The 14,291-nt window shown below is 35.8% G+C and overlaps 1 protein-coding gene across 1 annotated transcript; it reads left to right on the forward strand.

Annotated features, from left to right (window-relative positions):
- The first annotated feature begins 2,551 nt into the window (after positions 1–2,551).
- On the forward strand, positions 2,552–8,234 carry LOC112025734 (3-ketoacyl-CoA thiolase 2, peroxisomal). The gene is made up of 14 exons (XM_024058418.2): positions 2,552–2,770; positions 3,042–3,118; positions 3,238–3,322; positions 3,497–3,623; positions 3,712–3,810; positions 4,033–4,100; positions 4,209–4,316; positions 4,400–4,477; positions 4,612–4,744; positions 4,841–4,937; positions 5,921–6,044; positions 6,127–6,235; positions 7,791–7,874; positions 7,977–8,234. Exons 1-14 carry the CDS (start codon positions 2,663–2,665, stop codon positions 8,084–8,086), a joined length of 1,407 nt encoding a protein of 468 aa, XP_023914186.2. The 5' UTR covers positions 2,552–2,662; the 3' UTR covers positions 8,087–8,234.
- Positions 8,235–14,291: the final 6,057 nt, after the last annotated feature.

Here is a 14,291-nt window from a genome sequence, read left to right on the forward strand (position 1 = left end):
GCTGTTGATGCCTATTTTTGTGAAAATCCTACAAGTCCAATGAAAAGCAAAGCTCGACTCTCTTTGGGCCGACTATACATATTTTGTAACATCTTTATTCTTTTATGCCTTGTCAAAGCCCATGCAATCTTAATGGGTATTTAATATTGTGTGGCATGGAGGGCATAATTGGGCCTATGTAGACTTTTTCATTGGGACAAAAAAAAAAGATTTTTTTTTTTTAAGAGATAATTACAACATGCTGCTAACCTCGCAACTCGAACACTTTCTCTCCTAGACCCCCAAACACTTTGTGCATGAAGAAATGTCAATTCAACTACAAGGCCATAAAGTGTGCTAAAGTTGCGACTAAACCCTTTTTAGCCCATAACAGTACGTTGTTTCATTGGTTGAATTCTAACAAGATTTGTCACATTAAGCATCTTCTTTACCATCTGACTTAGCCCTAAAAGTGCAGCCAATCAGGTTTAGTCAACAAATTTCCTTAACCATAACTAAAATAGCTCCTTTATTTAGCTCAGCAAAAGACAATATGAAGTTTACACTTATTTAACAACATAAGGGTCAATAGCTTCACTCTTTATTCAAAAACTAGACCCAAGGGACGTCCCAAGCTTGCTATAAAACCTTTTTATTAGATCTTGCATTAAAAACTCATCAAAAAATCTCACAAATCCTCACTCCTCCAATCACCATACTAACTAAACTCAAACCTCCTCAGCAACTTAAGAGTAGCAAAATATTAAGGGGTTGATGTGAATGTGGCAATGATATAGAGTCCTTTCTTAAAATTATTATCATGTTGTATGTACAAAACAGTAGATATAAGCAAGTGTTATCCAACTTTATGTTGTCCAGCACCTTTGGTGTCCATTTAGCTAAAGGCAAAAATGTTTTTTTTTGGTCAGTTTCATTTTATTTTATTTTTTTACAAATAATCTAACTCTTTATCCTTTATTTTTTTTAGTTTTAAAAAAGTAACTACTTTTAACTTTTTGTCACACATTTAACATAAAAAATTATATAATTTTGATAAATACTAAAGCAAATAAGTTATTAGAACCTACAAGATACACAAACGAATACTTAAACTTGTTTTTGTGATGCATCTACTTATTGAATGTTTAAATTTTGGGTTTAACTCTTTTTTTAAATAAAAAAAAAGTATCACATTTTATGTTTGGTAACAGTTTTTATTTCTATTTTCAAAAACTTGTTTTTGTGAGTATAAAGAAAAAAAAAATTTCTTGTATATTTGAAATCGAAAACATATTTGGTTAGTTAAAATTAAAAAAAAAAGTTTTTTGAAGAAAAAAAAAAAGAAAATACTAAAATATGTTATTACTAGGCTTTAAACTCTATTGCTAACTCATTAAATGAGACAAGTTTATTAAATTAGTCGCATGTTTTCATTTACTTTTGAAAACTAGAAATTAAAAATAGTTTTTTTACATGTTTTTAATTTTCTTCGCAAATTGTGTTTTGAGAACAATTTTTTGTTTTCAATTCATTTTAAGTTGTCAAACAAGTTATTTAAGGTCTGTTTGGATACAACTTATTTTGCTGAAAACTAAAAATACTGTAACAAAATAATTTTTAAATGGGTGAATAGTACTGTATGACCTATTTTTAATTTTTTTCTTCTAAATAAAGTGGTTGTGAGTCTCATAAACAGTAAAATTTGTCTCTTGCATAGTGAATCTATATGCATGAATAGTGCAGTTACTATTTATGCACGCTGAAAAAAAAAAAGGGGAAGGAAATGTAAACGAGGGAAATGCAAGGTAAAAAAAAAGTTACCAAACATAGCACTTCCACAAATTGACCACAATAATGACTAAAATAAATGTGAATATTTCTTTATAACTATTTTCAGAACGGTTTGGGAATAAACTTTCACCACTTTCTAATAAGTAGTCTCAAATCTAAATTGGAGGATAGCGAATTGGACAGTGTAGCAAGCACGCGCAAGAAAAGTGAGCGTAAGGGAGGTTTAGATTAGCATTTTGATTGGATATCCAAATCATATGAATGTAAAGCTGAGTTGTCGCCGTTTGTATTGTAAGATATATATTTTTTTTCTTTTTATTTCATTTGTCACCTTCTACAAATAAATACTATTTGTTTTCCATTAAAAAATATATATATATATATATATATCAAATATCATCAAATGGATTTTTTTTTTAATAAATAACTACCACTATTTTTTTTTTTTTTATCGAAAGGGACTTTTTTTTTTTTTTTTGGTTTGAGAATAGTACCAAATTTATAATAATAATAATGTTTAACCCCTAAAAAATAAATTTAGTAGAAACAAAATTTTATTTGTCAAATATATATTATTTTGAGCAAAATAACAGATGTTTTAAGTATATTAATTTATAAAATGTTTTTTAAAAAAATTTATTGGAAAAAAAATTGACTAGTTTTTTTTACAATTTTTTTATTATAAAAAAATAATATTAAAACTTTTTGAAGTCTATCCTAAGTTTTGGATATTAATAAATACAGTAAATTTTGTTAGCTTGTTTGGTCCTCCAACCGCCATACATCACTATAAAAAAGAGCAGCGCCCTCCTCCGTTTCTTGTTTTGGTGTCTCTACCATTCTAGTCTAGAGAGAGAAAGAGAGATATAGAGAGAGAGATAGAAAGTCTGAGATGGAGAAAGCTATCAACAGGCAACGTGTTCTGCTGGAACACCTTCGGCCTTCCTCTTCTTCTTCTTTTGTTCACGGCACCGATTCTTCTTCTCCTCCTCCAATCTCGGTATTGCTTTTCTTTCTCTCTTTTCGTTTCGGATCCATTGTTATCTCGCTGAATTTCAGTCTAATCCTTTCCAATTTTTCAATTTAATTGTAAATCCTTTATTAGATCCATACCCATAATTTTTATAAAATTAATTTACTATTTGTTATGCTTATTCGACATGTTCGATCTCCGACCATACGATTTTCAAATTATAACCTTTCAATTTTATTATTATTATTATTTTTTAAATGAAAAGAAAGAAATATTGATGATTGATAAAAATTTGTAGGCATCAGCATGTGCAGCTGGGGATAGTGCTGCGTACCATAGGACTTCGGTGTTTGGGGACGATGTTGTCATTGTCGCGTAAGCTTGCTCATCCTTTTTTAGCTTTAAATTCACAGTTATTTCCAATTTCATTTTGTTTTTCCAAATTTTTTCACCTTTGTTTTGAATTGAATTTCATGAATTTTCGATATTAACAGAGCGTATCGGACTCCAATTTGCAAAGCCAAGCGTGGTGGTTTCAAGGATACTTATGCCGATGATCTCCTTGCACCAGTTTTGAAGGTGGGTTTTTATTGAATTCTTCTTCTTCTTTTTCCTTAAAAGTTTGTAAGGAGGACAAAATCCGATTTTTTTTTTTTTTTCGTTTTTGGTTTGTTGAGTATAGCGAAAAGTTTTTATTTTAGTGGCGTTCTATTCAGATGTAGCTTACTTTTGTGATAATTGTTTGGTTTATAGGCAGTGATAGAGAAAACCAATGTGAATCCTAGTGAAGTTGGGGATATTGTGGTGGGTACCGTGTTGGCCCCAGGATCTCAAAGAGCAACCGAATGCAGGATGGCTGCATTCTATGCTGGTTTTCCTGGTGGGTTTTTCCTTTTCAGCCCTTAATTTGTTAATCTTGAATTTATTGGTGTTTTATTGCTCATGTATGTCACAATTGTGTTGTGTAGAAACTGTGCCTATCAGGACTGTGAATAGGCAATGTTCATCTGGGCTTCAGGCGGTTGCTGATGTTGCTGCAGCTATAAGAGCTGGATTTTATGACATTGGTAAAGTGCACATCCCCTAAAGGGAAATTATTAGGTCCACCGGTTAGAGTCTGCTGCATGAAGGTGTGACCTGTACACATGGGGCACAGTCATGTGAGAATGGAGCAGGCTCCACCAGGCAGACCTAATAATTCACTCCGCCCCACCCTCCCTTTTCCTCTTCCTGTATTTTTTATTTTCTTGGGTTAAAGATAAATATTTATCTCTATTAATTTCATACAGGCATTGGAGCTGGCTTGGAATCCATGACTTCTAGTCCATTGGCATGGGAAGGATCGGTGAATCCCAAAGTACACTCTTTCTCTCTCATCACGTTTTACTAATATGCATAAGATTGTTGGTGAAAATAAATGACAGGATATTTAGGTTCTCATATGATCTTCCTTTCATAATTACAGGTAAAGATCTTTGAACAAGCCCAAAATTGCCTTCTTCCCATGGGGATAACCTCAGAAAATGTTGCACATCGTTTTGGTGTAACTAGGCAGGAACAAGATCAAGCTGCAGTAAGTTTGAATGAACCTTTCAGTGTTCAGAGCGATCCAATGCATTTTTTTTTCTATTGATTTTCTTAAATTTTTCCTGTTAGGTCGAGTCACATCAACGAGCTGCTGCTGCTACTGCCTCTGGTAAATTTAAGGATGAAATTATTCCTGTGCCAACCAAGGTATCTACTATTGTATTTCAGTTTTATTCTTTGAGCAAAATTTCACTATTTTATTGCACTTCTAGTAGACTGTTTTTGTGCAAGAACATATAAGGTTTTCATTAGGGCATTGATCCATATTTCATTTAAAATAGATTGTCGATCCAAAAACTGGTGATGAGAAGCCTGTTACAATCTCTATTGATGATGGGATTCGACCTAATGCAAGATTTTCAGATCTGGCAAAGCTGAAGCCTGTTTTTAAGAAAGATGGGAGTACCACTGCTGGTATTGGATACATAACACTCATGATTAGTTTTCTCATAAACATATCACATTTAGTTTGATTCTATACCATTTCATAATTTGGTACTTTTATTATAGGCAATTCTAGCCAAGTGAGTGATGGTGCTGGGGCTGTTCTCCTCATGAAGAGAAGCATTGCAGTCCAAAAGGGACTACCCATCCTTGGTGTATTCAGGTATGTAACTCCTGGATCATGCTTATTCATTTATCTTGTAAGTTGCACAAATAATGTCTAGCACACAGGCAATATTCACATTCTCACTTTAATACACAAAAGCCTACTTTATTATAGTGCTTGGTTTTTGTTGGTATTCTCTCTACTTCTGTTTGGTCTACGTATATTTGCTGGAAGCCTCACCACTCCCTAGTCCTAGTTTCTCTTGGTAAGAACAAATTTGACAAATAGTTTCATGGACAGTTGTTTGAAGTGGAGTATCATCCACTAGCGCTCACCCAAATAAATAACCATGTAAATTAATAAGTATGCTCTATAATTTCAGTGGCTCTTTGGGACAATGTAGTGAAACATAGTGAAGAGGTTTTGTCATTAATTTTCCTCGCCATGGTTTTACGTTGTTTATTGACCTTACCATCCTATATTCCTGGATCCAAAACATAGTAAAGAGGTTCTTACAACTCCACGTAGGATGAATACTTCTCTTCTAGCCTCATTGTGGAAACCTTATTCATTTTGTTTTATATGTTAAGAGTTGGCTCTTTTTGAACCCTAGGGTATCACCCTCGGGCGGGACCATGCCTCAAGACATGGATGTCACTAGTATGAATCTCCCCTTCCTCCTCCCCTCCCTTCCCTTGCATGTGCTAGGTGGAGGGTGAGGTGAGTTCAAGACCCACAGTGTGCATGTGTTACCAATCAATATATATATATATATATATATAGGTTTACCCTTATGTAGATAATTAATCACTTAGCGTTTATCATGATTTACTAGACTAAATTAACCCATCTAGTAAATGAGGATCTATATTTCCCCTTCGCTATTAAACTTTATGTTTTTCTTCACTAATCCAAAAAAAAAAAAAAAAGACAAACAAACAAACTATTAAACTGTTTTATGGCTAGTCAAATAAATTAATGCAAAACAATTGAAATTACTTCTAATATACTAAGAAAATTACCCTCTGTTGGTCCTGCAGGACTTTTGCTGCTGTTGGTGTTGATCCCGCAATCATGGGTGTTGGTCCAGCTGCTGCAATTCCTGCTGCTGTCAAGGCTGCTGGTTTAGAGCTTGATGATATTGACCTTTTTGAGATTAATGAGGTATTAAACTATGGTAGAAATACTTATTTTGTATTTAGGAACTGTGAGTATATAATTAATCAGGAAATTTGTAACTGTGCAGGCATTTGCATCCCAATTTGTATATTGTCGTAACAAGCTGGAACTTGATCCAGAAAAAATCAATGTGAATGGAGGTGCTATAGCCCTTGGGCATCCTTTGGGTGCTACAGGTATATACTAGAAAATTCAAAATAAGTTAAATTACACTATCTATAATTTTGAAGCGCTAATATTACAAGATATATATAACATGCACCTAAATGCGCAAGATAAATAGAAGATGCAAGCATGATGTTATTTGGTAATTCTTAAGCTTGTTGTTTGAGTGAGTTAGTATTACATCTCAAGTGTCTCATGAAGATGCTATTGGTGATTGACTTAAGTGTGTAGTTGGACTTTGTTTATTAGGTTTTATAGTAATCATTTTCTCGGAAATGCTCATCTGGCTAGTATGCCAATAGACAAAGGAGAGCCTGCTTCATTCAAAGTGTTTTTATTGAGTAATGATCACCCCCATCACCACCCCCCCCCCCCCCCCCCCACCCTTTCTTTCTCTCCTTTGAATAGAAATCTACGATGAACCTGAACTTATATTATAAAGCAAACATTTCCTTTCATTTCCTTTTCATTTATTCTTACTCTTATGTTGAATTTGTTTGGAATGTGTTGCAAGTACTGTAAAGCAGGTGGTTTTGGGTTTCTATGCTGATTGCTTGCTCTGCGTCAAGACTTGCTTGGTTTTGGGATTAGACTGTTACACTAAAGATTTGATTTTCAATTTTTAATTTACCTTTCTGCAATTAAGCTATTTTAAGGCTCGCATAATTAACATGACCTTACTGTTGGAACTGACTTTGGTTGAAAAGAAGAGAAGTTTGTGGCAGTCAGCAACTTTGAAGTAGGTTAAAGAGGATGGAAGGAGGACATTATGCATATGCAATTTGAATCAAGCTGTCGTAGCTTTGTATTTGAAGCTCAATTGTCTTGCTCAATGAGTCCTATCCAAATAAGCTTTCCATAAAATCACTTAAAATGTATCTTTACTCTTTACTTGTAAAAAAGGTATTAGTGTCGGAACACAAATGTCCAGGAAAAGTTCCATAATAGTTGTTTGGTTACTTAGCTGCTTATTGTAGAATTCATCCTTTTTAACCCTCTTCCATCCCATCCCCCCACCTTTCAACCCCCTTTTCCCAAACTCCAAAATATAACAACACTCACACACAAACTCGTTCTTGTTTGGTTGCATATTAGTAGGCTGTTGAAATCCTTGTTATCATTTGGAGAACCTACTTTATGGTGCTCAAGCCGCACCTACCAAAAAGGGTGTATTGGGTTTTGCCATCCGCATTGTGCTTTTGCTGATGAGTAATACCTCTCTGAGCACAACTTTTGCAAGTATATTGTCATCTTTAATTGATAAAGTTAGTTTCAGCTGCTGGATGCAAAGTTTTTAGGTAGGAGCATTTGTCTATTTACTCTTTTGCAATATGCCTTGATGCATAATTGCTGAAGACAAAGTTTGGAATATCATTTTGATATCTGTTCATATCATTTCAAATCGGTGTCAAATATAAACAAAAGCGCTGTTTCCGAGGATCGAACCCAGGTCACTTGCGTGACAAGCTTAAATTGTTGTCTTATACTTTAGTTGGAGCTTCAACAGTGTATGGAGATTGTCTTTTATCAACAAAGAAATTTGTTTGACTTTTGTGTCTGTTACAGGCGCTCGCTGTGTTGCTACTTTATTGCATGAGATGAAGCGTCGTGGAAAAGACTGCCGCTTTGGAGTGATATCAATGTGCATAGGTAATCTATCTCCCTTCTCTGTGTGTAAATGATGTGCAAGTGCAAGCATGTTTATCTGCAAGGGTATGCTACTCAATACAAATGTTTTTAACTGAAATGCAGGCTCTGGAATGGGGGCAGCCGCTGTTTTTGAACGGGGGGATGCTGTTGATGACCTTTGCAATGCCCGGGTAGTTCAAAGCAATAGTCTTTTATCTAAGGATGCTCGGTAGAATATTTTTTTCCTGCTGCTTATGGCGAAGTCCTATGAATAATGTCATGACTGGGATTGGAACTCCTAGTAAAGCATTGTAATAATTTGACATTGTGTTTTGTTAAAAATCTACAAGGATTAAAGGAAGAAGTAATTGGTTAAAATTTCTTCGCTGCGCTCTTATTCTGCGTTTTAGTATCATGTCAAATCATTTGGTTATGCTTAGGGTGTTAAGATGCAAACCTTCCCAACTATAGGAAGGAGGCAATCCCATATTTGTTTTCTCCAATTTTCAAGACCTCAAACTTTCTATGTAGTAGTCATATGGACTTACAAGTGCGATTTGAGTGCCTTTAGTGCACTCTGTCCAAGCGAATTTGAGTTAAGGAATCAACTTTTCCAAATTGAGGGTAAGGTTACTTATCAATCATCTTTTCTCAACTATGCAGAAGTAGGAGTCGTGTATATTAATTAATTGCCTTTTCAACCTGGAGGAACTTCCAGCAACGCAACCTGGTTTGTAGGTGAGCCTCTTCCCTTAAAGAATGTTAATTTAATTGTCATACGGAATATAGAGCTTACTTAACTTGAAAAACTTGCGCTGCCTCATCTTTAGAGATGGATGGGGCAGTTTTTTCTTCCATGATACTGAATCAATTCCTCCATTTTAAAAAGAGCAGTTGAGAGTGGGTTATGATAAATATGATGAATTCTAGAGACTATAAATAATTGAGAAATGTTATATTTACAGTATTTTTACAACAAATTTTAAGTGGTTGGTTGTTTTTGGATACAAAATATAAATTCTACTCTGGCCTAAGTGTATATGTGTATGAAGTTCTCTTCTGGAGACTTGAATCCTAACTCTTATTATTCGTACCTTACAAATATTTATACTTGTAGAGTGATCATCTCACCAAGTGTACGAGGTGGTAAGTGACAGATTATTATTAGTTGTTATGAGTGGATAAAAAAATAATTTAAGTTGTAAATTCAAATTAGAATAAATAATAACTTATAATTATCAGATATGATTTGTTGTAAAAGTTTTGTGAAGATGTTGTGATTATAGTATTTCTCTAACTAATTATTTTATGTGACTAAAATACATCTTCATTTTAAAGTGTGTGGAACTCATATGGTAAGGAAAAAAAAAAAATATATATATATATATATATATATATATATAAGGTAAAATACAATTAACATCTCTAAGGTTTGGATGTATAATATATATATATTTTTTGTTATTGGATGTGTAATATATTCTTTTGTTATGTACTGCCGACTAATTTGCAACGAGGAATGATGGAATATATTGCACACGACACACAATTTGGTCCAAATTCTAATAAATTACAGGTATTCAATCCATGTCTTCTACTACAAAGCTGTAGAGGCTGCCTCTCTTACTAGATGTTATGTATGATAGTATTAACTGGCAGACGAGATGGGCAACGAGGTTGAATGAAGGCGCTGACGGCTAAGATAACTTATGCATTGCACGGATTTCCTTATTTTCTTGTAAAAAACACATGGGGTAATCTGAACATGAAAGCAATACGAGTTAGACATGTGAACTGGGAAAATTATGGATGCTAGCAAGGCACAACAATAGTAGCTGAGAGCTCGCTGATGTGACTGCAAAATAATGTGGAAATATCAACAGAGTCAATTTCATACCTAAGCCATTTCTGTTTGGTAGTCAGAACAAAATAGAATATATACATTCATTCACGCAAGGAAAAAAATCTGCCTTTTATTTTAACCAATAAAAAAATGGCAATTAACCCTATTATTTTTCTTAGAAAATGTTTTCTTCCAAAATCTTATGAAATTTTCTTTAAAAGACATTATCCTAGAAAATCTTTTTCCAAAAACTCACGGGATTTACAAAAAAAAATAAAAAATCATCTTCCTAGAGAACATTTCCAAAAACCCATAAGATTCTCTTTCAAAGTCCATTTCCTAGAGAACCTCCTACTTCTTTCTTCTTTATTTTTTAGAGAGGCAGGGCGCACCGGCCGGGGGGGGGGGGGGGGGGGGGGGACGCGGGGAGGGGATTTTCTTTAATCATGCGCTTTTCTTAAAAGCCAAAAAAAAACTATTTTCCTAGAAAAAGTTTACTAAACTCTTTCCTTAAACCCTTTTTATAAGAATGGATGAAATTTTCATGAAAACTTTTCTAAAACCCCCAAAAAAAAAAAATTTCTATGTTTTGGACCGTGCTGAAAGTTGGGCTCTATTAGGTGAACAAGTATAGTATGAAATTGAGTTTTTTTTTTTTTTTTTTTTTTTTTTTTTAATTTTTAAGTAGTGTGATAAAAGTTGTTAAAAGTTTTTTTTTTATTTTTTATTTTAAACTGAGTGTTTGGCTAGCACTTATCAAAATTACAGTTTGTGGTATGAATTACCAAAAAGGGAAAAATATATACATAAGGAAATTTTTCCTATTTATGGTTCCTAAATAATANTAACAATCAGCCCCACCGACAACTATGAAACTCTTAGCATGGAATTGCAAGGGGCTTGAGAACCACCGTATAGTTCAGGAGCTTGTCTATATAGTACAAGCATAAGATCCCATGATTGTGTTTTTGTCAGAAACGTGGTTAAACAAGGAGCATATGAAGTGGGTTCGAGACAAGATAATTTTTTATGGATGTTTTCAAGTGCCATCTGATGGAAGGGGAGAGGGGGTTTGGCTCTTCTTTGGAAAGTAGGTGTCAATGTGTGGGTGGATAGTTTTTCGAACTACCATATTAATTCTATTGTTCATGGTGGTTCGGAAAATGCGTGGTGATTGACTGGGTTCTATGGAGAGCCTGATACAAGTTACCGAAGCGAGGGATGGAATATGTTAAGAATGTTGAGCTCAAAACCGAAACTCTCATGGTGTTGTTTTAGTAACTTTAATGAATTGCTTAAGGTGTAGGATAAGCGAGGAGGGGTTCCTAGGGCTCATAATTTGATGCAAGACTTTTGTGATGTTCTTGATTATTGTGGGTTTGTTGACTTAGGGTACTCAGGTCCGAATTACACTTGGTACGGTCGGCGTCAGGGGGAGTTGATTTGGGAAAGACTGGACAGAAGGGTTGAAAACTATGAGTGGTTGGCTATGTTCCCTATGGGTAGGGTGAAACATTTGAATTGCTTCACAACGGATCATTGACCAATTCTGTTGTCTCTGAATGTGGATGGGGAGCATAAAAAATGGTGTCGAAAACCCTTTCACTTTGAGGCAATGTGGGTGTCAGATTTTGGATGCAAAGAGACTATAACTAGAGCATGGGATTGTTCTCTGGATGGTACACCGATGTTTGTTGCTATAAAGAAGTTGAATAAGTGCAAGAAAAGCCTGAAGGCTTAGAGCCAAGATAACTTTGGTAATGTGCAGAAGAATATTAAGCAAATAAAGGATCGTTTATGGAGGGCAGAGGTGACTTTAGTCAGAACTGGGGATCATGAGGAAGTTGCTCAATTGAAGAAGGATTTGAATGATCTTTTGGATAAAGAAGAAAAGATGTGGTAGCAACGTTCCTGTATTCAGTGGTTGAAGAGTAGGAATCAGAACGCTAGATTTTTCATGTCTTGGCAACTCAAAGGAAGAGAGAGAATTTCATTAAGGGTATCCGTGATGGGCAGGGAGTGTGGTAGGAGGATGAAAAGGTATTTTTGGCCATGTTAACTGATTTTTATTCCTAGCTTTTTACCTCTTCAAACCCACATGCTCTCGATCGTATCTTGGAAGGGGTAAAACTAGTGGTTACTGCGGAGATGAGAGCTGAACTTGGTAAACCCTATACTAGTGAAGAGGTATGCACAGCAATAAGGGAGATGACCCCACTCAAAGCTCCGAGTTTGGATGGTATGAAGACTAGCTGCACAGGAAAGAAAAGGTTCATGGCTATGAATTTGGAAATGAGCAAAGCCTATGATAGGCTAGAATGAAGTTTTCTTGAAAGAATCCTCCTCAAATTAGGCTTCCAGGATTCGTGGGTGGATTTGATAATGAAGTGTATCACCACAGTGCCCTATTCTATTCTTGTCAATGGAGAACCCATGGGCATAATTACACCTTCAAGAGGCCTATGACAAAGGGATCCTCTCTCCCCGTATTTGTTTTGTTCTATGCAAAAGGGTTAAAAGCTTTTTTGCGCAATGCTGCTGCAGGAGGAGAAATCCTAGGGTTTTCTTTATGTCAGAATGGACCTAAACTAACCCATTTATTTTTTGCAGATGATTGTTTAATCTTGTGCAGATCTACCTTTGAAGAGTGTAATAAAATCAAGGAGTTGCTTGCTTATTATGAAGCCACTTCAGTTAGATGATAAATATGGAGAAGACAACTCTATTCTTTAGCAGGAATATGGATGAGGATTCGCAGGAAGCTATCAAAGTGGCACTTAATGTTCCAGCCATTTGGCATTATGAGAAATATTTGGGGCTTCCTTCTTTTGTTGGTAGAAATAGACGGCATGTTTTACTCAGATCAAAGAAAAGATATGGGCTAGGATGCAAGGGTGGAAGGAAAAGCTCTTGTCTCAGGCGAGCAAAGAGGTAATGATTAAGGCGGTGGTCCAATCTATCCCGATTTATTCTATGAGAGTTTTTAAGCTTCCGGTTGGTCTCTGTAAAGATATTGAGGCAATGATTTGAAAGTTTTGGTGGGGTAATGGTGATTTAAAGAAAATTCATTGGGTCAAATGGAGCTTTCCCTACTCTTCTAAATCTATTAGGGGTATGGACTTTAGGGATTTCCAAAATTTCAATAATGCTATGTTGGTTAAATAGGTTTGGCATCTTGTTCATCACAAAGACACTTTGCTTTTATAGAGTGTTTAGTGCCAAGTATTTTCCTAATGGTAACATTTTGGAGGACCCTATTCATCCGAAGTGCTCTTATGCGTGGAGGAGTATCTTGCAAGCTCGGGAGGCCATCCATAAAGGGTCAAGTTGGAGGGTTAGAAATGGTGAAAAAAATTGATGTTTGGAATCATCACTGGCTACCTGAACCCACTAGTAGCATGATTGTGTCTCCAAAATCTGGCTCCTTAGTATCTCGGGTTTGTGATCTTTTCTACTTAAACTCTAGGGTTTGGGATCCTGGAAAATTGGCTAGCTGCTTTCTCCCTTGGGAAGTCAAGGTGATTGGAAGGATTCATGTGAGTGATGGTTGGGATGAAGATATCTTAATATGGCCTTTAACTTTGGATGGTGAGTATAGTGTCAAGAGTGCCTTCGTATGCAAGTTGAAGCTAAAATTCTCTCAATGCCGAGTTCTTCCATGCCAGGTAATTCGCAGGTGGTATGGAAGAAAATCTGGAAGCTTAGAGTCCCAAATAGAATTCGACATTGTCTGCGACGTGCTATGAAAGATTCACTCCCTACCAAGTTGAATTTAAAAACTCGGAATATTCCTATCGATGGCATTTGTGATGGCTACAGTCATCATTTGGAATCTCTCATGCACTGCCTATGGTTATGTGATCAAGCTCGTTCAATTTGGCTGTCCGACTCGGGCTTTATGTTTTTCGTTCAGAAGCAATGCAGATCATTCTTTACAGTCTTGAAGGCACTATTCAGTGAAGGGTTTGCTTTCAATTATGCTCTGTTTGCTACGGTGGCATGTTGCTTGTGGTAGAGGAGGAACAAATTGAGGAAGCATCAAAACGCCTGGCAGCTGCACAAGATTAGGGACAGAGTTAAGGAGCTAGTTTAGGAGTTCTGGGATGCTAATCATAGGAAGCCGCAAAGACTTGTTCGTCGACCACCTGTCCGCTAGTCCACTCCACTTGAAGCTAGCTATAAAGTGAACTTTGATGCAGCGCTTTTTGATGGAACGAGCAGTGTTGGGATAGGCATGGTGTTTCGGGATCATTCAGGTTATCACAGCCTTAAGTCAGAGGGTCAAGTCCATCCACTTGATTGAGATGGCCGAAGCTTTGTCTGTGAGACAAGCTATGGTACTAGCTAGGGAGCTTAGTTTGTTCCATGTTATATTCGAAGGAGTTTGTCTTTGAGTGGTACAAGCTCTTAGGTGTTCTGGTTGATGCAATACATTGTTTGGGCACATTATAGAGGAGTCTAAGAGGCTTGGTTGTTCTTTACAGCAGTGTCAGTTTTAGTATGTTCATCGGGAGGAGAATAGGTTGGCTCATAGTTTAGCTAGAAGAGCAGTTTCAACTACAGATACTGATATATGGGTAGAAGAACTACCTAGT

This window comes from Quercus suber, unplaced genomic scaffold, assembly GCF_002906115.3.
Source record: "Quercus suber isolate HL8 unplaced genomic scaffold, Cork oak 2.0 scaffold_426, whole genome shotgun sequence".
Lineage (NCBI taxonomy): Eukaryota > Viridiplantae > Streptophyta > Magnoliopsida > Fagales > Fagaceae > Quercus > Quercus suber.